This window comes from Myotis brandtii, unplaced genomic scaffold (genome assembly GCF_000412655.1).
Source record: "Myotis brandtii unplaced genomic scaffold, ASM41265v1 scaffold621, whole genome shotgun sequence".
NCBI classification, from domain to species: Eukaryota; Metazoa; Chordata; class Mammalia; order Chiroptera; family Vespertilionidae; genus Myotis; species Myotis brandtii.
Window position 1 is genome coordinate 2,958,819 of NW_005370372.1, and position 24,849 is coordinate 2,983,667.

The window sequence follows — 24,849 nt, forward strand, 5'->3', positions numbered from 1 at the left end:
ATCTTTTCAATTTATGATGGGTTTATCAGGACGTAAACTCACCATAACTCAAGGAGCATCTATAATGGAGAAGTAGTGTGATATTAAGAAGAAATCTTTGAGCTATAAAAGTAGGACTTACAGCCAACACTGTAAACTTGAGTAATTGAGCAGAGGATTAAACTAATAATTATTTTCTACCCCACACAGTATATCTGCCTAGGAGATTAAAAAAAAAATATATATATATTTCAGGCTCCATTTCCTGAAAATTTCATTTAATCTGGCAGGGGACGAAATCCAGGCTTCTGAATAGTTTTTAAACTAACCCAGGTTGTTCTAAAGTGTAGAGTCTCTAGATTAATGGCTTCAGGAAGTTCCCTTCTAGCTCTCGAATTCCATGACAATTTGAATTTCATTTGTTGCATCAGTCTTTATATCTTTTATGATTCCTATGGAGATTAAAATTATATTTATGTCTTGATAAATTATTTTATGTTCCTCTTCTTGCATGTTTCTGTGTATTATCTTAGCAGTCATGTACATCTTAGTGAATTATTATTCTTGCAGTACTTTCAGATTGCATGTAATATTATGATATAATTTTTAAAACAAACAACCTTAAAAGTGGTTTGTTTTATGTTTGTTTTCCTTTAAGGAAACCCCAAATGGCAAACTAGCAACCACACAAGACTTCTGAATTTTGGGAATATTTTTTGAACTACGTATGTAGTATTTTTAATAATACTTAACTACTAATTATTTCAATTTAAAATTTGTTAATATTGCATTTTATTTTAGTTCCACAAATTATGTGGTTATTCTGTCAGTTGATATTCAGATTTTACAAATGAGAAATGTAAAATGTTAGATATTTAAAACTTAAAAGTATTCGGAGTAGAGGAACTCGATTCTAATTCTCAAGACTCTCTTGTTGCTTTCTTATTAGAAGATTTTACTTTTGCATTTTTTTTATAACTGTGCCTATGATGGGTCTTTCAAAAAATGGTCAGCCAGATTGCCATTTAAAAAGTACAAGTTATTCATTGACATTTTTCTTTTATTATTTCATTTTCTTCTCTGTGTCTTTATATGTTGGATTGGGACATCATCTTCATATTGCCAATTCTTCCTGATAATGCCTCCTCCATGCATGCTGTTTGGGTCTGGTCATGCTATGCATTATCCATTGCATGTAAGATAATATTCTTATTTATGTTTTGATTATTTTGACTTTGTTTTGCAGTGACTTTATTAAAATTTTAATGCTGGTATAATGGTGTTTGTGTGTAGATAATTTATTTCATGGGACTTTTAAATAAGCAATTCTTAATAATATTTTCAACTATAGAGTATCCTTTTATTAGAGACTTTCTCAGTTCTGTTTCTTTAAAGAAAGGATTAGAATTATTTTCAACATTGATTTTTATTTTCTTTTTATGAAATATGTGACATTTCAAATCAATATTTGCTTCTGAGCAAATAAGATGCTATCCAAACAATGGTCAGTATTGAACAATTTGATCCTTATTTTCAGTTATCTAGAATCTTCTGATTCTACATATTGAGTTCATAAGCGGTGAATATTTTTTCAATAAAATTGACAGACACAGTTGAGATTATTTTTGTAAATTTGCCTTTAAAAAAATCCTCATTCATCAAAACCCATGGGAATCATAAACTTGCATTGTTTAAATGGAGTTACTCTTCAAAAGAAGGCCTTTTTGTTATAATTATAAATTAATACATGCCATGTGTACTTATTTGTCATCATTTGTGATAAATAAGATATGGTTAATTTCAGTACATTTTAATAATTGATGCTGTCTTTGGTAGTCAGTCCTCCTAAAACATTCTTTAAAATAGTGATGATCTGAATATATTTTGGAAGAGCCTGTGAGGCTGAAATTATTCAAATTCTATTTACCTTGCAATAATACAGCATAGTTTGTATTTATTACTCCTGTTTACTTAATTATTATAATATAGCAGTATTTATTTTATGAAACATTAAACACCTGGTTTCTAAAATTTTGCAACTATAAAATTATAGATACCTATTACAATTTCATTGTTCTAGTGAACTTTGAAATTCTACTATGGCATGTTGCATTACTTGGCATGTGTTATAAGATAATCAGTATATTTTTGTTTATCAAATAGTTCAGTAAGTTTTCATTTTGTAATTGACAACTTTTTTAAAAATGTCATATGAGGTGAATTAGCCAGGCTAACTTTTATTTTGATATATTTATATAAGTAAAAAAATCTTCCTTATTCCACAATGAATTTTATTTATTGTTGGACACCAGCAAGAAGTAATGGTAGGAGATGTTAAAGCAGGGAACAGAATTTAATGAATCCAGGGGTCATTATTCTAGTTAGACTTCAATTACAATACCTAATCTTTATTAAGTTTTTTTATGCCTTCGCCACAAATTTTTCCTTAAATAAACTATATGTAAAGGTTCTTAGATTCAAATACATGAAAGAAATTTGCATATTTATGCATTGTAAGAAGGAAGAATACATTTAGTAGAGCTTGTTCTGCTTAGCAAATTCATAGTTTTAAAGTATTTTTCTTCATTTAATCTCTTATTACTTTACAGATACAAATAAGGAAGGATATTATTTATATATTCCCTTTGTTATATTACTTAATATGTTATTAACTTGGCTATATTTTGCTCCTTTCCATCATAACTAAAGAGAAACTTCTGAGTGGATCTTCAAAGTCATTTCCCCCCAGAGCTTGTGGTTCTAAATGTAGTATCTAACTCAGTGCTCAAAATAAGACTATCTTCAGCTGATGATTAATTAAAATTTGCTGCACTTAAAGCTTAAATTTCTGGCCCTACTTATTATTACTTTAAAAATATATATATATATGAAAGAATATATCATTATTTTTATTATATAATTTTTATTATACCTTAGGTAAGTAACCTTTACAGGTTAATTTTATATCCAAATATTAATTGAATTATTCTATATATAGCATCATTTTACAATGTCACATATGCTTAATTATTATTATTTTTTGTGTAGAACCCCAAATCTCAGGAGCCAGTAACTTTGGATTTCCTTGATGCAGAATTAGAGAATGATATTAAAGTGGAGGTGAGTGTAATCAGGAGGCCTGAACAGGACCCTCCGCTCCAATGCTGGAATCACCCATTCCACAAGTATCTATGGGGCAGCGTCAGCGGGCTGGGTGCTCTCTTAGGTACTGTACACACAAATGTGGATGTGTTTTCTCTTGAAAAAATTCTAGGTCCTGGGCTCACTTATCCAAAAGGTCATATGAAAAGAAATAAATATTTTAAGTTGGGTGTGTTTGTTTCTTTCTCATTTCACAGATAGAGATATTTTCAGTATCTCAACACAAATGAAACATGTAAGTTTCGATAAAAAAAAAAAACATGTGGAGTATGTTGCTATAGAGTTGAAAGAAATTTGCAGGGAATCTAACCATTCAACCACCCAATGAACATGTGTAGAGAAGCTGACATGTTTGTCTTAGTGCTCTTTCCTCAGAAAATGTCTATTTAATTTCAAAACCAGAATTGCATTTCACTTCCTCTGAGAGGGTCTCCCATCACGGCAAGGATAATCATTAATAATAATAATGATATTTATTGAGTACATGACATGTAAGTCATGGATTCTCAAGAGCCTTAGATATAGGTATTATTGTTATTACTATTATTGTTATTATATCTGTTGTCCTGATGATATGCGAGGTAAAACGAGGTTCCATTGCCTAGCTTGTCTCCTGTTACTCAGCTGGTAAGTAGCAGAATCAGGTGTTGAAGCTGATTGCTCTCCAGAGCAAAGATTTTTAAGATTCTTTCAGATGGATGAACTCCTTTTCTTCTCTTATCATAATTTGTCAGATTGTGTTTTAATTTGTACTTGCTTTACACATTTTACAGCTTTATTCCTCATTTTACAATAGATTTTAATTCTTTATTTCACTTATCCTGGGCCAAGGTATGATGCTGGAATGTTTTAGGTGGTTAAAGAATATTTGTTGTAAAATATTTTGACGTGATAGAGTAGGCTTATGTAATAGTAAGGAGCTTGGTCTTTGGACTCTCATGCCACTGAGTAACTATAATTATTATTTCACCACTCTTAAATCTCAGTTTCCCCTTGACCCCATAAAGTAATTGACCACTCCTGTATTGATTATATTTCAAGAATTAATGCTTCGTTGAAAATATTTCATTAAGGATGTTCTTATTTTTGAAAAATAATGTAAACTTAGTATAATGTGATAGCTTTTAAAAAAGTATTCCCAGAGAATAGCAGCAACCTACTAATTTTATTCAGTTGGTTCTGAATTTAGGTATAATATGTTAATAAACATACTTTGGTAGGTCAATTAGTAATAATTGCAATAAAATAATTTTTTTCATTTTTCCTTAGATTCGCAATAAAATGATAGATGGAGAAAGTGGAGAAAAATCCTTCAGAACTCTGGTTAAATCTCAAGATGAGGTAAGAATTAAGTCAGGCTTATTCTCATACATGTCAATAATAATTGATATTGGTAGTTAGTCTTTTTTTCTATTAAAGCAATATTTATTTATAAAATAGGGTTGTCTCCAGTAAACAAATTTTTTAAGGTACTCTTCTTTCCTGGAGGGATATTTTCTTTTTTAATAATCTTTATTGAAAGTATTGCATAAGTCCTCTTTTCCCCCCATTGACCTCTTCTAGCCCACCCCCACCCCTTTCAATAAGATTTTTAACTCTTGGATTTTTATAAAATAATGTTGTTTTGGGTTTCTTTATTCTTTTTTAAATTTAATTTTATTTTTCATGTATTCTTATATTAATATGTTCTTGAAATATTTTTATCATTTTTATCATTATAAGAAATAAAGCACAATTTAATGCAGATGTTCTTATTATTGTATTCCACATATTAACTATTTAGGATTTTAAACATTTTTTGGTTGTTTACTTGTTTCTGGCTTGATTTATCTTAGTGCACTATTTATGTACTTTATATAATAATTTCCCTGCAAATCTGAAATTAAATCATGAGACAACACAACTACCCCCATACGTCACTGGTACAAATAATGTAATACAATGTATTGTTTATTATTATTCCATTGTTATTGAAGAATTCTTTATATGAGGAGTGTGCCTATCTGTTATTAGTCACATGTAGAGTAAATGCATGTTTATATATTTGAGTATTTGAAAAAATATAGAACTCAGAAGTTTTTGAGCCTAGAAATTTAATCTTTATAGCATCCTTTTAAAATGTAAGATTTCTCCTGAATTCCTCAGCAGATCTTTTTCTAAAATGTAGCTAGGATCTAAATAGGATCCTTCACTGGCATGTGGCTTTCCTTATTTTAATATCATTCAGAGTCCCCATTATGAGAACCTAAGGGGAGGTGAAAATCAATTTCAGTCTTTGTTAAAACTTCAATTCTCTTTACTCAGACTTTAGCTGTGCTGTTTTCCCCTTCACTCCTTACAGGAAAAATGTGTACCATTCACCAGTTTCACCAACTTTTCCATGTTGTTCCATCAACCAGATCTTTGACTTGAACATTCTTTCCTCAACTTACAAATCACTTTTGTTTCTATTAAATCACTTTGATATTTTCCTACTTCAATTGACTATAAATTATTTTTATGACCAATATTCACCTACAGAGTTTTCTTATTACTAATAGTGAAAAAATATCATCTTGTATGTTTCCTAATCTGATATTATTTTTACAACTTGCAGAACAACACTAGTTTGCCATGTTTATTGAGCAGTATCTAATAGGTAAACATTATTTTTAAAAGTTATTTTAAGAATTTTACTAGTCCAAAAACCTTAATACTCCATTCCTCCATTCTCCCACTCTCCACTCACATAAATAAAACCAAGGGATGTTGGATGTATAGCGGCAGCATTGTGTAGTTGCTATACAATGGTTTTGGCATCATACATTTTCCTTCATCCTCTCAATTAAAGTCCCCTTTATTTATTTCTTCATCATTAATTTGTGGAAAATAATAGTATCTTCACCAGGAGGTTGATTAAATGAGACAGTGACTGCAAAGTGCTTGGTATGTTGCCTAACTCCAAGTAATACTAAACTAGTGACTAAACTGGAAATAACTAAAAGAATTACAAGATATGAATGTGTTATCACTATATATAATGGAAGAAAGAATAATAATTTCTTTAGTATTGTTCATCAGCTGCATATGAAAGATTCTACATCCATGCGGTTTTTTCTCTCTTTACTTCCTTTCCCTGGTAGATTTAGTTGTTTTTTCAACCTTCATGATACTGAGTTGTTAGTCTCTCATGATAGATAAAACTATAATAATGGCTTAATAAGAATAGTAATATGCTAATCTTACATTTGGATCTAGATACACTGACTGCATTAATTTCCTGATATTATAACCATTTCTTTTAAACATACTCTGGTATGGATTATCTGAGCCTTATCGAACATTTCACAGTCCTATTTCATTATTAAAGTTTATTTTTCAGGAAATGTTTTTAAAGTATTTGGGTTAATAAGTTGGCATAAATTGCCAAGATTTTCACTTGTAAGTTTTTAAAATTTATCATGTGGTTGTTTATTTTGTCCTAACATTTTGCTTTATATATACCTATATCCATAACAGAATAAACATTATAACATAGAATAGATCAGAAATTTGTGAGGAAGGATGTTGAATGACCACTGGGTTTATAAATAGATCCAAATGTTTTGCTCATCATGTAAATTTACATAGAGTAAAAGCTGAGAATAACCATGTGAAACTTTTTTTCTAGAGATATATTGACAAAGGAAACAGGACATATACATGGACCCCTGTCAATGGAACAGATTACAGGTAATTAACTATATTTATATGTATATTGAATAAAAGTATTCATTTCAGTGTCTTTCACCTATTTTAGTAGTGATTTTTCCAATGGATGAATATTAAGTCTTTGCATTTTCATTAGCTATTTTCAATGTAATTAAAATAGAAATGTTACCTTTTCCAACACTAAAATGTTTAAAGTTATAGCTGTGTTGGTTTTTTTTCAAAGTGGAAAATATAGGGAAAAGCTAGGAATATAAAATTTAGAAATGACATGTGATATAAATATATTTGATATTTTGTATATTTATGTTAGTAAAAATAAATGTTGACAATATGCCCTTAATTTGTAGTTGTCACCTCCACTAACCTCCTCATATGTATTAGTTTACATTATTCACATTTTAGGTTGTAATTAACTTAAAAATAATGTTTATTACATCATAATGTGATCGGATATAAAATGCTCAGTTGATATAATTTACCCCCAAGAGTAGCAATTTTGCAATATACTAATTCCTCCAATTGACTGGGCCTTGTAAAACTGGACACAGTAACACCCTATAAGAGTGTTAGATTCTAAGATTGTTGCCTTCTTCGTTTAAATCCCCAGCTCGTGAGACAGTGGCACATGGTAGACATTCTGTAAATATTTACAGGATTAAAAATTAAGATTTTTCAATTTGCCCCATCCTGTCAAATCCAAAGAATGGTGTCCAAACTTCCATTGAAACATTCAAGTCTGAAGGACTCTTTGGCTACATATTTATATACAACTAGAAGCCCAGTGCACAAAAATTTGTGCACTCGGGGGGTTCCTCAGCCTGACCTGTGCCCTCTCGCAGTCCAGGACCCCTCAGGGGATGTCCACCTGCTGGCTTAGGCCTGCTCCCCGGCGAATTGGGCCTAAGCTGCAGTCAGACATCCTTAGCGCTGCTGAGGAGGCGGGAGAGGCTCCCGCCACCACCGCTGTGCTGGCAGCCATCAGCCTGGCTTGTGGCTGAGCAGAGCTCCCCCTGTGGGAGTGCACTGACCACCACAGGGCAGCTCCTGCATTGAGCATCTGCCCCCTGGTGGTCAATGTGTGTCATAGTGATCAGTCATTCCCAGTCGTTCAGCTGTTAGGGTCATTTTGCATATTACCCTTTTATTATATAGGATAACTGTGGTGGACTCAACTATTCCTTAACAACAACCCCCCCACACACACAAAATATGTATATATATTCCTAGCCTTTCAGGGGAGCCTAGATGCTGGGGATTTCCCTAGAGCTGCAGTGTTGTTATAATAGGAAACTGTTGCCTTTTGTGTTCCTAGGAGGGCATACAGAATAGATATAGAAGAAAACATAGGTACTAATGTCATGAAACAGTACCTGCCAGTCTTTCTCCACTTTTGCTTTTGCTTTTTTACATACTTTTGAACCTATTGAGAAACACCAGAATGACTGGTTTAATTACTTTACTTGTGTCTACTGATTTCTCTCTCTCTCATTTCTATTGGGCATCTTTTCACATATACACAATCTTTATTTACAAACAAAAGTCATTACTTCTTTCTCTTTTATGACTATTGCCAACTTTCCCTCCCCCCCCCCTTTTTTTTTGATGAATTTGTCAGAAAGTGTAACAGCACAGAAGAAATCTAGAATCTAGGAGCACAGTCTCTTTATTATTATTATATTAATTATAGTTATTGTTTTAACACTCACCTGAGGATATATTTTTATTGATTTTAGAGAGAGAGGAAGGGAGAGGGAGAGAGAAACATTGATGTGAGAAAGAAACATGGATCAGTTGCCTCTCACATGCACTCCGACCAGGGATTGAACCCGCAACTTGGGTATGTGTGGACCAGGAATCAAACCCAAGACCTTTGCAGTGTACCCAAGACCTTTCGGTGTATGGGATGATGCTCCAACCAACTGACCCACACCGGCCCGGGCAAGGAGCCCTATCTCTTTAGAGATGATTTTATGGTAAAACAAAGTATTGGATGTGCTGTTGGGAATGCACTCTATGCCTTTGTTCCTTAGGTACACAAATACATTGCTTTTTTATTCTTTTTAGAATGAATTTATTTTTGCACGTATATTTATACAAAGAAAAACCTGGAATTTTTATTTTTTATTTTTTCCTGTTCTATATTGTCCATAGGAAAAAGTAATGAGATTATAATCTGGACATTCATCCCAAAAGCCATGGTATGAGGCTTGAGTTATTTGAAAGAAGATCTCCTGAAAATGTCTATAAATATTTAGAAGCCTGAATATGCACACCTTTTCCTGTACATTGCTAAATTTTAGATTACATATTAAAGGCGAATCCTGAATGACTCAATTGATCAACTGAACCTAGCCTCACTTTTGGAAAATAGTTGCATCGGAAATCTTTGAGATTGCCTAACTATCTGCACCCATTAGTTCCTAAGTTTCCTTCTATATTCAAAGAATTGCAAAAGTCATTTGCAACAGCAAATGTAGACATAAAAAACTGTTTCCTTTTGATCCTGACAATGAGTTGTCAATGAGAGTTGTTCCTACTGCAGTCAGAATTATACTTTGGGGGTATTTTTAATTCGCCTGATACCTTACCTAAATGTATCTGTAACAGACTCTCAAATGTCCATTACCTTCAGCCCCTTTTCCTCACACATCCAGACATAACACACAGTGTGGACAGGTTAATGCTTATTTCTGCAGGGTTGAGCATATTACTTGTTTATAGAAATGTAGTCTCTTCTCATTTTCATGAAAGTTAAATTTCAACTTCCAATTCTGATAATTCACGTCACATATTTCTACCCTGTCTTCTCTCCCACTGCTCTCCCCATACAAGTTACTGTTCTCTGAATAGCCAATCTTCCCTTCTTCTGCATGTTTGCATCATTCATTCCCTTCCCCAACCTACAACTTTGAGCCAGATTCCATCTCTTTCCATTATAAGTACTTTTCTGAATCTCTGTACAAATAAATTCATAAATGCCAATTTAGAACAAAATGTTACATCTATATTAAAGAGACATGGCATGTGTTGATTTAATGAATGAGGTACCAGATTTCACTTAGTGATTTTTGTCTCCTTAAGCCTTGATATAATTTAGATACATTTTGAGATATAGTAATTAATTATATTAATAGAATTCTCTCAGCATTAATGGTTTGTAGTGAAACATTTTCGAGTTGAAAAGTGTTACATTCTACTTAACTAGTTAATCAGATTTATGTGAGTCACATAAATATTACATGGGATCTAACATCCATCTTGTGCCCACTGGATTTATTGGACTTTAATCCCTGGGAGAAAATAAAGCCGCCTTGGCCTATTGGTTTTATATGGAGAGAAACAGCAAACGCTGTATATGAGAGCATCGTTGACTGGGAATGTTGGTAAAGATCTTATCTGCTGCAGGTTGAAGAAATAACTGTTGCCTTAGGATGGAAATAATTAAATGTAACTATGTTTTTCTACAGAATAGTGTGTATCCACGAATAACAACCTGAGACTTCCAGGCCAGATATATATTTAATATGTCGATTTTAAAACTATTGTGTCCCTCGAGGATTGCCACACTATTTTTTATGGTGCATGAGATGTAACACAAGCTTGCAGAATGACACTGTGTAACCACATGATATAATGTTATCGGTTTTAATTAGAAGTTTCTCTTAGCAATAAATGCTGATGGGGTAGTAAAAATGTCCTAATTTCCCTGGAGAGGAATTTTTAGGAGACGATCTTCGAATGCTCAGTAATTCTGCTCCACATTTTATAAATGGCAAGTGAATCATGAAAGGTCATCTTGCTTTCAGGCTAATTGCACTGCTTATTTTAATTTTAATCTCTGCCTCCATTTAAAGGAAGTTACCTATAAAATGAATGTAGAGATTTGCATTAAATCTACATAACATTTTATTTCTCTGACCTTTACCCATAAGGAAAGTCTGTGAATTACTTAGTGATGGTAAAAGATTTGAGAACTGGAGGTAGCAAGCATCCACCCATTTTGCTGCCTTGACTGAACAGTTAAATTGTAGCAAATAAACCACTGCTTCTATATTCTTCGTAGAATTAATTTTTTGCATGTATATTTATAAGAAGAAAAACCTGGAATTTTGTATTTTTCCTGTTCTATATTGTCTATATTGACTGGACATTCATCCCAAAAGCCATGGTGTGAGGCTTGAGTTATTTGAAAGAAGATCTTCTGAAAATGTCTATAAATATTTAGAAGCCTGAATATTCACACCTTTTCCTGTGCATTGCTAAATTTTAGATTACATATTAAAGGCAAATCCTGAATGATTCAATTGATCAACTGAACCTAGCCCAGCGGTGGGCAAACTTTTTGACTCGAGGGCCACAATGGGTTCTTAAACTGGACCAGAGGGCCGGAACAAAAGCATGGATGGAGTGTTTGTGTGAACTAATATAAATTCAAAGTAAACATCATTACATAAAAGGGTACAGTCTTTTTTTTTTTTTTAGTTTTATTCATTTCAAACGGCCGGATCCGGCCCGCAGGCCGTAGTTTGCCCACGGCTGACCTAGCCTCACGTTTGGAAAATAGTTGCATCGGAAATCTTTGAGATTGCCTAATTTTCTGCACCCATTAGTTCCTAAGTTTCCTTCTATACTCAAAGAATTACAAAAGTCATTTGCAACAGCAAATGTAGATATGAAATAATTAGCAATGTCTTATGCATGTATATTAGCCCTTGTAAAAATAAAAGAATTTCATACATGCAGTGGTATTTTTGGAAATTGCATAATATTCAAATGTTCTGACATCTTTTCAGTTTTAATGCATTATGTGTTCTATTTATTGGCAACTTCAAAACAGCAAGGTTACCTGCCTGTCAGCTTTTTATTTTGTTCAGTTACTAAGACAAGGTTTGAAGATAGGCTTTTCTGTATCTAAATTGTTCTGAACTTGGTTTAAGATTTGCACAGGACCTGTCCTCTAGTTTGTACATCTATACGTTTAGAGTATCCCATGACTCTTGTAACATACTGAGCTCAAGATGTATGCCCTTTTGTACCTGACAGCAATTTACCAAGTGCTGTGGAATATCTGCAATAAATGAATTTGAAGTAGTGGGTAAGAACGAATGGCATGAGCAGGGAATCTTTTTTATTGCTATAAAGGAATCTGAATTTTCCCATTAACAGACTCTCTAGACTTGTCTAAAGATTAGAGTATTAAAATAGTAGTTATTTAGATGAATAACCCATGGATACAAACAGTAGTGTGGTGAAGGCCTGGGGTAGGTGCGTAGAGAAGGGGTGGGCTAGAAGGGGTCAATGGGGAGAAAAGGGTACATCTGCATAACTTTCAACAATACAGATAAATTTTTAAAATGAAAGGAAAATGATTTTTAATATTTCAGATGATTATGTAAATTGTGTAATAGAAATGATAATACTTAACATTTGTAATTTTTAATAGCCTACATTTGCTACAAAGCACTTTAACATTATATTTAATTCATCAATTTTATTTGCTTTGTTTAAACATACTTCAGTATTCTATATTTTTCAACACTCAACAGTGTTTTCTGGAAATATAGTACCCATGACATTTCTTTCTCAGCTAATTTATAGGCATATTTAAAAGCTTATTTTCCATGTGTCTTCTGATCCCCTATAATGTAGAGAACTGGGTGACTCAGGATGGCAAGATCAAATTAAATACTCTATTAGCAGAATGCATTTTACTGTCACAGTAATATGTCTTTTCCTTCCCATGAAAAAGATTTTTTGGATTTCCCATGAACTTGATGTGTGGTGGTTTTTTGTTTTTTTTTTATGTTTCATTTTTGTTTGTTTGTGTTTATGCTTCTCTTGTTTCTATTGCAGTTTGGCCTTGGTATTACCAACCTACAGTTTTTACTATATAAAAGCCAAAATAGAAGAGACAATAACTCAGGCCAGATGTAAGTACTGTGAAAGCAACTTCAGGGTCTCTTTACTATCTTCTAGTATCAAATGTTTAAAGACGTCTAGATTTTGGAATACCCAAGGCTTATCCATTCTAGTAGCTGTTATTACCAAATCTACAGCAATGATTCTAACCCATTCCAAACATGCAAGGAACAAGAAATATTCTACATGGATAGAATATGAGCAGGTACTCCAGTCTCACTGGCAGTCCCCACCACCCTTCTCGCCTCGCTTCGTGCTCATAGAATCATTGCAGTGCTGTGTCCTCTGTTGCTGTTGTTTTAAGGGTCTGCTAGCTGATGCAAAATGTTTCACATAGTCTCTGCTCATGGCACTGTGCGAGTAAAGCTTTACCTTTTCTTTCTTTTTTTTCTTTTTTTTTTGTTGTTGCTTTTGGCAAGAATAATATTGTGCTCCACATGTTCTACTTTGTTGGAAAATATTAGATTGCACTGGTCTTTGGTTTTGATTTGGTGATTGACTTTTTCTTATAATCAAAATTAATGTCTTCAGTAACTTAAATGGATTCTTTAAGTATCATTTGGAATGTGGAGTAATTATTAACACTAGTGAATATTTCAAATCTTTATTAATCTTTATTTTGTTTTGGGGGACTAGATTTAGTAAAGTAAAATGACCATCATATCCTTTGCTCAGTTATTACAACCTAAATTTTTCTGAGTACAATAAAGTAAAAAATGTATACATATTTACATATATCTTTTATATCGGAAACCAGGAATCTTAAGAATAAGTAAACTAGATTCTTTCATTTCTATGCCAGTTCTTCTTTGCTCTCTGCAGTCCTGGTTCTCAAAGTACATTGTGGTATTTTATACATTTTTATCACTTTCACTTGATAGGTGTGATGGTCTTTTCACAACCAGTAAGTTTGCATGAGCTAGTTCTTCACTGGATAAATGAGGGGATGACTAGCGGGTCTTTGATGATTGGTAAATGGTTTTGTTTATAGGCTAACATCGGTATTGCACCTGCATTAACCACTTTGAAGAATAGACCCTTGAAATAAGCACAGTGCAAGATAGAGTGCTCTAGTCGTAATTGACGGGGCATATTTTCCAGTCTCCAAAAAGATGTGTCTTCTTTTCCAGACTACAGCTGTACATAATGAACCTTTGATCTATGCGCAATATTTTTATTCAAGGAAGTCATTGAATAAAATATTGTTTGTGACCCCCTTTGCTTTACCCTCTTTTTTTTTGTTTCCCTGCTTTCTCTTTCTGATGGATTTTCACAGCAAAAAAGGGCAAAATGAAGGGCAAGTATTTTCTTGTTGCTCAACTTTTTTTCTGTTTAGTACACTTGACATTTCCACTGATCTTTCCATTCCTAATGGATATTATCCTCTGTGCTTCTCATTTGCTAGATTTTCCTCCATGATCACTCAAACCTTAGCAGCCAAAAACGGGAAAAGAATATGCTTGTGTTTTCAAATGGAGCCTGTTTCACATTCAAGTTTTGTCTTTAGACTTAAATATTTGTGTGTTTTTATCCTTCTACTTACTAATTCATACTAATGTGAAAAATGTTACTAATTCACTAAGGCATTAATTGGTTTATTGAAATCATTTTCTTTACCATAATATTCATAAAGTTTTTATGTTGACATTTTAAATACCTGTGATGTATTAAAGAATATCTTGGTTAGAATATGGTTAGTAAATGGGAAAGTTATAAACTTAGCATTTTCTCTGACAAAACTGTTATAATCTATGTAACAAAATTAAAGTTTATTTAAGTATGGAGGACATTTGTAGTAACTGATGTATTTCAGTTTAGGATATACATAACATATTTTAATTTTCTCATTAGATTATATTTCTAATGCCTTCTTATTGCCATAGAATCTCAGGATATATATTCTTGATTGCTTATCTAACCCTGTAACATTATCTTTGCAGATTCAGAGACACTGAAGCCGGATAATTTTGAAGAATCTGGCTATACATTCTTAGCACCAAGGTTGGTTTGGTTTTATTTTATTTTTATAGCTTATATGAATGATAACAGTTCTGAATTTGGGTCAAGACTGCCGCTCTGGGTTAATTTCATGCCAAATTATGGAACCAAAGGGAACAACAACTTTAAAAAGGAAAAGAATCCTGCTAACTCATTCATTTACTCATTCAGGGATTTACTAAGCAACTACTATGTGCTAAGCACTGTGCTGATGTGGGGATACAGTAGTGAACAAGACAGATGTAGGCTTTGTTTTTGTTGGAACTAACCAGGCAACAAGAATGAAGAATTATATATTTGCATTTGTATGTGTACACATACAAACATACTCTCTCTATATGTTTTTACATGTTATATATATACACACACACATATATACACACTGATAGATATATATGTGTACATATACACATGAGAATATATTCACCTTATAGGTCGTCTTACATAGCAGACCATGCTGATTGGCTTCTGTGCTTCACCATCAGACAAGATGGAAAATATAGGTAACAGGCACTCACAGAGAGGATAAATATGTCTCAGTTTCAATTCCCAATTAGTAAGCAAAGGACTTTATTTAGTTCAGCAAGGACTTAGCCAGTGGGCCATTTCTGTGGCCTAAGTCATCTTCAGTATCAACATGACTTACTGGAAGATTGGAAATTTCCTGTGTGCTTAGGGATGGAGCAAATCCACCAGAGAAGGGAAGCAATGTTGTTATAACTTGTGACACCTCAATTAACACATGTTAAGCCCTTTACATGCATAAGTATATTTACTGCTCAAAAGAACTCTATAATAAATTAGTGTTATTGTCCCAATTCACAGATCAGGAAACAGTTTTAGAGATGTGAAATAATAGTTTCCTCTTTACTCCAAGATATGAGTATATATTGACTATACAAATGCCGATAGATGTCAAAAGAACATTCAGTATATCTGAGTAAAATATTTTTGTAGGGAAGGTTTCCCGAGAACATTAATACTGAATGTGTATTCAAAGCATTGTGAAAAATAAGGTGATTAAAAAAATGGGATAAAGAATAATTGGCGAGAAAAGGCAGAAAGTCATGTAGTATAGGACAGCAGTCATATATTTTTGTCACTGTTATTAATGAGAAACAGTGTAGCAAATTTTAGAGCAAGACTGCCTGGGTCTGTTACCCATATGTTCATTGATATGGCGTGTTACTCAAATTCTCTGCACCTTAGTCTCTTTGCTTTCAAATGTTGTATCCCTAACACCTACTTCAGAGTTTGTATAAGCTTTTGATGAGGTTATGCACACAAAGTATATACTAAAGTTCTTGGTAAGATATGAGCTCTAAATAAATATGAGTTATTATTTATTGGTTGTAGTAAGAGGTAGTAAGAGGAAGGAGAGGAAGAAGGATTTAATAAAGGGTATTCAAAAGTAGTTATTTTAAAATAATTTAAAGAAGAAAGCTTGCAAGTTTTAAAGATATATAGCCATTTTAGTTAATTCTTAAATAAATTAAGCTATTTGATCATGATTAATCAGTTTTTGTAATTTCCTCAATTTTAAAACTACTGCAAAAGGAAAACATTGAATTTAGATGCACGGAACATTCCTGCCTTAAAGAGGCATACAGTCATAGGAATGAAAAGTCTAAAACATAGATTAATTTTGCTGTCTGTCTTGGATGTACAGAAATGAGAAAGGCACTTCAAAGAAGATGAGTTAGACTGAGAAATAACAATTTGAGATAGGCTAAAGTTCAGTGCTTATCTGTGACTTATTTAAGGTTGTTGAACAGAACAAAGTCATTTTCAGTATTCTAGAAGTAATTTGCCAAATTTCTAATACTAAAGATCTGTAGTTTCAATGCCTTTTGAATTACAACCTAACTTGGTCACAGAAAGTGACCAAAAGAGATTATAACTTTCAGGTCCTGAAAGTGTTTTCAGCAAATTGAAGTTTGTTCTTTTAAAGTCATGCAAATATTCCTTCACCTTGCTGCTTTACTTTTCTGAGGAATCATTTTCCTAAAAGAAATTAACAATGATCAATATTGTAAACTTGATCCCTTTTAGAGAAACAGCGCCTCATAGAAGGTATATTAGCAGGTATTCCCACACATCTTTAGAGACGAATTTGGAAGTTCTGGTAATGACAGGTATTGTTCGGCTACCCACTGTCCTGTGTGACTCCTTTGGGAAAAGAACCTGAGAAAGAGTGATTATCTTGAGTCCTTAAGCGCCCAGGCCTGTGTTGAATAACCATTAGGCTAACAGACAACCAACATCAATGCTGTCTGTCTCTAACCCCACATTCGTCTTTCAAATATTACCCTCAGCCTCTTGCTACTTATTGCCTATAGCATAGGCACCACACTCCTCATGGTGGGTAATTTTCTGTGGTCCTTCTGGATCATCTTATTACTAAAGAACTCATTCGAGAGAGACCAAGATGGCGGCATAGGTAAACACCGGATCATCTTATTACTAAAGAACTCATTCTACTGACACAACATTCTGTATTTTCTCACATTTTCATTTTAAAAACCTTTCACTTTTGTTCTCATCCTAATTCTACAACTCTCCTTAAAAGGGTACTTTCAACACTTTTTGGCTTTTGCTATTAGTAAAAATCAGATTATTATTTGATACTCTGATTTTTATTGTAATCAGACGTAGTCAATATGTCTTTAGACTATTTCAAAATGCAGCACAATTCAGGCAGCAAGTATAAACACACACACACACACACACACACACACACCCAGCAAGTATAAACACACACACACACACACACATATATATGTATATATATATATATATAGTGACACTGTCTAAATTAATTGCTCACCACACTAAATGCCTTCTACTGGTAGAGGTCAAAGTTGCTTTGGGCCTGGAGCTATGCAGTAACAGCAGTGCACAGGGTGGAAGTTCGAAGCACCGTGTATGGTTAAAACACACTGATTAGGGCTGTGAAGACTGGGCTCTTCCTCGGGCTTCACCGTCTGCTGGTCGGGTCCCTCTGAGTAAACCTGTTTACATCCTAGCGTCTCGGTTTCCTCACCTTTGAAGTATTATATACTTTCTGATAAAGTGAATTTTAGGATTAAATGAGCAAATGTAATTTTAGAAATGCCTTTTAAATAATAACTTAGAATTCTAAAAATGGGTTTTTAAGAATTATTTGCAACATTTTATTGAGTTCTTCTAATACCTTGAGTTCAGCTTCTAACTTGTGAAGTCATTTCAATCTTCATTGCCAGGCACCCAATCAGGGAAAAAAGCCAGTTGCACTTAAAAATGTCCTTGATGGAAGGAATGAGAATTAATTTTATTGAAGCTTTACCCTTGAGTATATGTCCTTTAATACTCCCTGCGGTGAATATGGAAGTTCAGTGGCATGTCAGAGTCACCAGGCTGTCTCAAAGAGAAACCCTTGTCTGATTGTTTGAATTGAGAGCTAAAATTGGTGTTTTTCTTTTTTTATGAACTATCATTTTAATTGAAAGAATGACTTTGGTATTTGGAAAATCTTTTCTCAAAAATCAAACATATCAGCCTTTTACTTTGAAAAAAAATGACAGAGTTTTTGTTGCCAAGACCAAAAATTTGAGCTTTTAAACAAAAATTAGAATTGGTAAAGTTAAATTTATTACTATGAGTGTCCCCATATTTAGACTATTCTGTTGATGACATCAGTGATATTAATGAATATGCATTTTCAGTATTGTATAAAATGTGTCATCATTTGGGAGACCTGCATAACTCATATTTCCCAAGTGACTGAGTTATGTTATAAAATCACAGATGCAAAAAGATTCGCTAAAGTATAAGATAGTGCATTGTTTTATGTGCCAAAACAAAATCTTGTAGTTGACTATAGTTAAATCAATGCTACTTTTTCCAATAGGTTATTGTTTTAATTAAAAACAGTAATTTCTTATAGAAATGTTAACATAATGGTTTTACCAGTATTCTTCTATTTAGAGAGAAAATACATGTTTTAAAATTTCTCAATTTCTATATGAAAACTGTAAACCTACATCTTACAGTGATAATAATGTAATAAGAATACAAAAGCTAGCATTTATTGATCATATGCTATCCAGAGGTCAAATGCTTAATATGTATATCTATAATACCACTTATTGTCAAAGTATCATTTTGATGTAGAAATGAGGAAATAGAGGTAACAAAATCAATGACTTACAAGTCATATAGCTAGTAAAAAAAAAAGTGTTTCCACTTCTTATGATTATGTGTACATTTTTAATGTTTTGATTTTAATAACCAATATCTTAAAATATTTTTCAGAGATTACTGCAATGACCTTAAAATATCAGATAATAACACTGAATTTCTTTTAAATTTCAATGAGTTTATTGATAGAAAAACTCCAAACAATCCATCCTGTAAGTATGCACTAATTCACAATAACTGTTTCAGTGTGGTCAAATCCTGGTTCAGTTTAATTTGTTATGATGGTTTGTTTATTTACTTTATAAAATGTTAATGTCAATGGTAAAATTTAACAATATGACCCTAGTAAAGAAATGTTATTACATTATGAAATGAAATCAAAATTCAAAAGCCAGAAAATAGATACTTGCAAGTGTTTAGGATATGCTTACCTTTGCTCCTTTCAAATTTAAGAAGCTTAATTTTGAATGATCTTTTGAAGGTTTTTCATTGCATTGTTCTTGCTATTTAGAGGAAAACAAACATATAACATATTTTCCAATTTATATAATGAGTTTTACTATGAATAGAATAAAAAGATAAACAGTATTACTTAATTGTTTTCTTGCTGATATTCTATTTTGATCACAGTTACCTTTGTAATTGAAAATATGCTTCTATATTTTCCCATTTTATGAAGTAAATAAAACTGGGATAAAAGAAATTTTAGTAGTCTTTAACTATTACATTTGTCTTTTAGAGAAAATTTGCATCATTCATACTATGAAACTTGATAGAGATTTATGAATTCTTAGCTTTTAAAACATTTAAAAAATCTTAACTATTTTTCCTAAAAATTAAAATAATTAAAACCAACTAAGATTTTTCAGCCTAATCTCACCCCCCACCTCTTGTAGTAATAGCGTAATTAAAACCATATGTTCCTTACCTGAATAAAATGAAATGTTGATATGAATGAAGTTTCAGGGGCTACTTACAGGTTATTCACAGCATCATGGGCTTAGAGCAGAGGATCCTGAAGAAAAGGATGAAGAAAAAGTGTTTCTAAAATGTGTATTAATTTGACCCTTGATTTTTATCATCTTTCCTTCCCATTACCTTTGTACTTGAGCTGATAGGATCCTTCACTAATATCAGTAGATTCCAAAAGCTAGTCTTGGAATGGAGATGGTGTGTGATAATTTATGTTCCTTGGCCAAAACAAACAAAAACCTACATAACTATGTATTTTTATAGTTATATATAGAATTGTCCATGAAATGATGATAGTTTGAAATCACTACACAAAAACAAAAGAGAATACTATTTCTTCATTGTTTCTTGATTGGCATATTTTATATATCTTGTTAATGCAGTTATAAAAATAAGTTGCCTCATTTAGAATTGGCTTTTCCACTACTAATTCTGTCCATAGCCTAAAAAAGTCAAGGAAAGATGAAAAAAATGCAGAAAATAAATATAGGATTTATTTTAAAATTCATGGAAATATTTTTCATTCTAAATTGCTTTTAGAAATAGATAATATATTTGTCTCATTATCTTAATTTTAAAAGTATGTGGGTGTCATTGAGGGTCTCCTTTTTCTGTTAGGTAACACGGATTTGATAAATCGGGTCTTGCTGGATGCAGGTTTTACAAGTGAATTGGTGCAAAATTACTGGAGTAAGCAGAAAAACATGTAAGTATTGTTCTTATTAATTAAAAACTATGTCCTCCTTTTCAGTTTAGCATCTTTCTGGGGAATGTCTGGAAATAGGCATCAAATTTAAAGTTTATCTTTAATAACAATTTATTGAGAAAATCATTTTGCAATTGTTGACAACTTGCATTTGCAGTTGTGGGTGTATGTGAGGAATAACACCTGCCATTACTCAGCTTTACACGTAGTGTGTACACTGACATATGAATAGGCATGTTTGTGTGTGCTTCTACATGTGGTAAAATAGGTTTCCTACCATGTACCCAGTCAAGAAACTGACAGATCTGACAATGGTTCTCATTTACAGTCTCTCCTCCACCCATTTCCAATCAATCATTAAGTGCTAAATATTTATTCTAACAATGTTTTCCACTCTTTATACGCAAAGTCCCAATTCCAGTTTTTAAGCAATTACAGCAACTGCTTTTTATGCCTTTAATACTTCCCATTCCTCTACCTACAACAGCCTCCAGTCTATATTCTCCATGTAACTCCCACTTGCCAGTCTTACTTTTAAAATGCAGTTTCAATTCTAGGCTAAAGGTGACACTCTCCAGCATGGATTTCAAGATCATTCATGAGCTGACCATTCTTAGAAGCTTGTACTCAAAACTTGACTTCCTATTTTTTCTCACCTTGTGCCTTTTGCTTTTATATCACACCAGATACAATCACTCTTCACTAGCTTTCTCTGTTATCCCTGTTAACTCCTATTCCGTCTTCAAAATTCAGCTGTATTATTCTTTTCCTATGATATGTCTTCCTTAAGCGTCCTCCCTTTTAATTACGTATTTCTTAGATGTTTTAACTATTAAAACATAGTTGCATCTATTGATATATTTACTTTGGCTACTTTGGCTATCTGTATTTTAAGAAATAGTTTTATTTATCTTTGTATCACCAACACCTAAATCAGTGCCTTTCAGAGAGTAAGTTGAATAAAATATTTCCTCCTTCTGTCTTCTGTTCCAGCAAGGGAGTGAAAGCTCGGTTTGTTGTGACTGATGGTGGGATTACCAGGGTTTATCCCAAAGAGTAAGTTCAAATAACATCTGTAAAAATAAGTGCATTACAAAAGACTATGGCAAGAATCTGTTCATTACTGTATGAGGAAGCCATTCTTCAGAGACTGATCATTATTCATACATTAAGTTGTAATCATTGTTTAAAGTATTTACAAAATATTTCATTTCTTTAAAAATGCTATATGATTCTTCAGTAATGTATTTGCTTATCATATATATTACATAATTTAAGATATTTTAAAAACATGTTTCTCTTTGTACAAACTAACCTAGTCAAATGAACATAATGGTTATAGCCTATGGACTATATTTGAATAGCACTTCATTGTTTTCACTGTACTTCAATGAATCTTACCTCTGTTTATCTTCAGAACAGTCTATAAAGTGGGCTGGGCAGGCTTATTAATATTAATTGACCTATTAACTGACTTGTCCAGAATTACCTAGTCAGTAAATGGCAGAGTAAAACCTAGGAGTCAGTTTTTTTCTATAAATTCAATGCTGATGTATTGCTTAATAATGAGTATCATATACCCCATCCATTACCACTAACTTCCTTGGGCATACCTGAGATGTAGACATATCTGTAAATTTTGGTTTTGTTCACAAAGGGAAAAGTAGGTTATCAGGTAGATTAAAGACTAAAAATGATGAGCCATTTCCTCCTTAGGGCTGGAGAAAATTGGCAAGAAAACCCAGAAACCTATGAGGACAGCTTCTATAAAAGAAGTCTTGATAATGATAACTATGTTTTCACTGCTCCCTACTTTAACAGTAAGTATTTCTTGGAGTTTAGCTTTTAAAATTAAAAAATAATAAATTATTGCTACTACTTGCATTACGCCCCCAAAATATAAGTTAATTGTTCAGAATAGTCATTATTAAGTATACACGATGTGCTGACATTGGAAAGACAGAAGCATCTATTTAACTGAGGAGGTAAAATGCATCCAGTAATGTAGAAGCAGCTTATCTACAGGCATGCATAATACTAGAAACATGTAGATAAACCTTCATTTCACAAACTGAAAATATATCGATTGCTTAATTTTTAAAAATGTAATTAATCGATTTACTGCACTCTAATTAGTTTGTTAAATATATTAAGTATAGGAATTAATAGTAGCCATATTTTAAAATATATTATTGTTATTTTCCCCAAAATTTTCTAATTTAATTACTCAGCCTCTCTGGGGATAGATATTATTTATCCTCATTTTCACAAGTGGGAAAACTGAAGTTCAGAAAATTTTAGAGTTTTGTCCAGGGACATTATCTTCTAAAAATTCAAAGGCAGTTTGGGAATCTAATATCACTCTTTCCACTTCAGCTGCCTTTCCAATATTTTAGCAAATGTCATGAAGCAGAGGTTTGGCATGCACCCATTGCATTGTGGAATGCATGAGGCCAAGCTGAATAGTTCACATCCCAAAGGCAATTAATGCAAACCAATTCATGGACACTCCAATTACCCTGGCATAGCATATACCTGTGCTAGATTAGTCATGTATTGAAAGAAATTCAATATTATTTGATTTATCTAGATAGGTCTTTTTTCCACTTTTTTTTTTAGAAAGTGGACCTGGTGCTTATGAATCAGGCATTATGGTAAGCAAAGCGGTAGAAATATATATCCAAGGAAAACTTCTTAAACCTGCAGGTAAGCATATATATAAATATATATTATATAGATACACATGACCAATATTAATGTGACCTAATATTTATATTAAAAATGGGCAATGCTTATCAGAAAGTTTCAACCAAAATACAGACAGACAAATGTTTTTAAAAATAAAATACAATCACTTCTCTTTGAGGTTGGGGATAAAATTAAATTGGTAGTATATAAAGTTGAGGAATTTTCTAAGAAGTATATATGTTTATATGCTGTTGACACAAATTTATGGAGTCAATTTAGTGTCATATGTAAAAATTCTAAATGCTGGATTGGTCCAGCAATCCCACTCGAGAAGTCCAACCTGAAAGACAGTTACGAATATGCAGAAGGATACATGGCCAAAGATGTGAATATTTGTAATGATGTGAACATGGAAAGTTTAGTTTTCGTTGTTGGGGTGAAAAGATAAATTATGGCAGAACTATGCAATAAAAAGTATTAGGTAAGGATCCATTTTTTAAAAACCTTCCAATAAAGTATGTTGAAAATAACTTTTTTTTTTGTTAAAAGAAATCAAACAAAAGAGTTTATAAAACTGAAGATTAATGGGAATTGGAAGGAGGCTGGAATGAGTAGACAATAATCTAACAATTATTATTTTTTCATTGTATGATTCAATGCTGTTTGACCATTTCAAAGAGCATGCATTAGGCCACCTGGAGAAGGTTCATAAATTGCCTTCCTACTCCTGAGGGCAGTTTTATCCCTCAGTGGCTCAACTACATAGTTAGATTCACTCCATCACTTACTGACCAATACACCCTTCCTTCATTTGCTCAGTTGCTTTTATTGACTTAATTATCTCTCAGACACTTTATCATTCTTCCACTCACTCAACCGTTCATCTTCTCATCTAGTCACTCTTCAGCCAACATTTCTTAATTACCTATTGCATACATTGCATTGGCCAGGTTAGGAAAGCCTCCTAAGACATTCTATTTGAATGACCTTATATTCATAAGGCTATTCTTAATACTATCACATTTTTTTAGCTTAGCAGCTATATTAGTTAATTGGCCAGGTTGTGGCAAATGAATAAACTGTTTTGTGAATATAAATGAAGTTTATGTGATAGATGAAGAGCTATCAGCATTACTTCTTAATGCAAACCCCGAGAAATATCTCTGTAACATACATTATATTCAATACTATTATATAAATTACCTAAATTATCATGTAGCAAATATTTATTGCAGCTAAAATTACAGTCTTTTAAATTAATTCAAATACACTTTTCAATGTATAGCTGAAATTAAATTGATTTCTTTTAGATTTCCTTTAAATCTCAAGAAACTTACACTTGCCTGCTCAGGAATTTTCAAATATGAGAAGAAAAATTGATATATGAGAATCATATGTATATTTTTTAAAGATATATGTCCATTTTTCTTTTATGTATTTTTCAGTTGTTGGAATTAAAATTGATGTAAATTCATGGATAGAGAATTTCACCAAAACATCAATCAGGGATCCGGTAAGATATATATTTTTAAATTATTTTACTATGTACTTACTCT

At 32.4% G+C, this 24,849-nt stretch overlaps 1 protein-coding gene across 1 annotated transcript in view; it reads left to right on the forward strand.

Moving 5' to 3' along the window:
- Window positions 1–24,849, forward strand: part of CACNA2D1 (calcium channel, voltage-dependent, alpha 2/delta subunit 1) — a 328,431-nt gene that overhangs the window by 275,656 nt on the left and 27,926 nt on the right. The window contains exons 20-31 of the mRNA XM_014528178.1: window positions 3,028–3,099; window positions 4,411–4,482; window positions 6,791–6,852; window positions 12,685–12,761; window positions 14,027–14,047; window positions 14,691–14,751; window positions 19,042–19,139; window positions 20,518–20,605; window positions 21,599–21,661; window positions 22,322–22,425; window positions 23,225–23,311; window positions 24,739–24,806. Coding sequence (XP_014383664.1) covers window positions 3,028–3,099; window positions 4,411–4,482; window positions 6,791–6,852; window positions 12,685–12,761; window positions 14,027–14,047; window positions 14,691–14,751; window positions 19,042–19,139; window positions 20,518–20,605; window positions 21,599–21,661; window positions 22,322–22,425; window positions 23,225–23,311; window positions 24,739–24,806 — 873 coding nt within the window. The remainder of the gene's footprint in view (window positions 1–3,027; window positions 3,100–4,410; window positions 4,483–6,790; window positions 6,853–12,684; window positions 12,762–14,026; window positions 14,048–14,690; window positions 14,752–19,041; window positions 19,140–20,517; window positions 20,606–21,598; window positions 21,662–22,321; window positions 22,426–23,224; window positions 23,312–24,738; window positions 24,807–24,849) is intronic.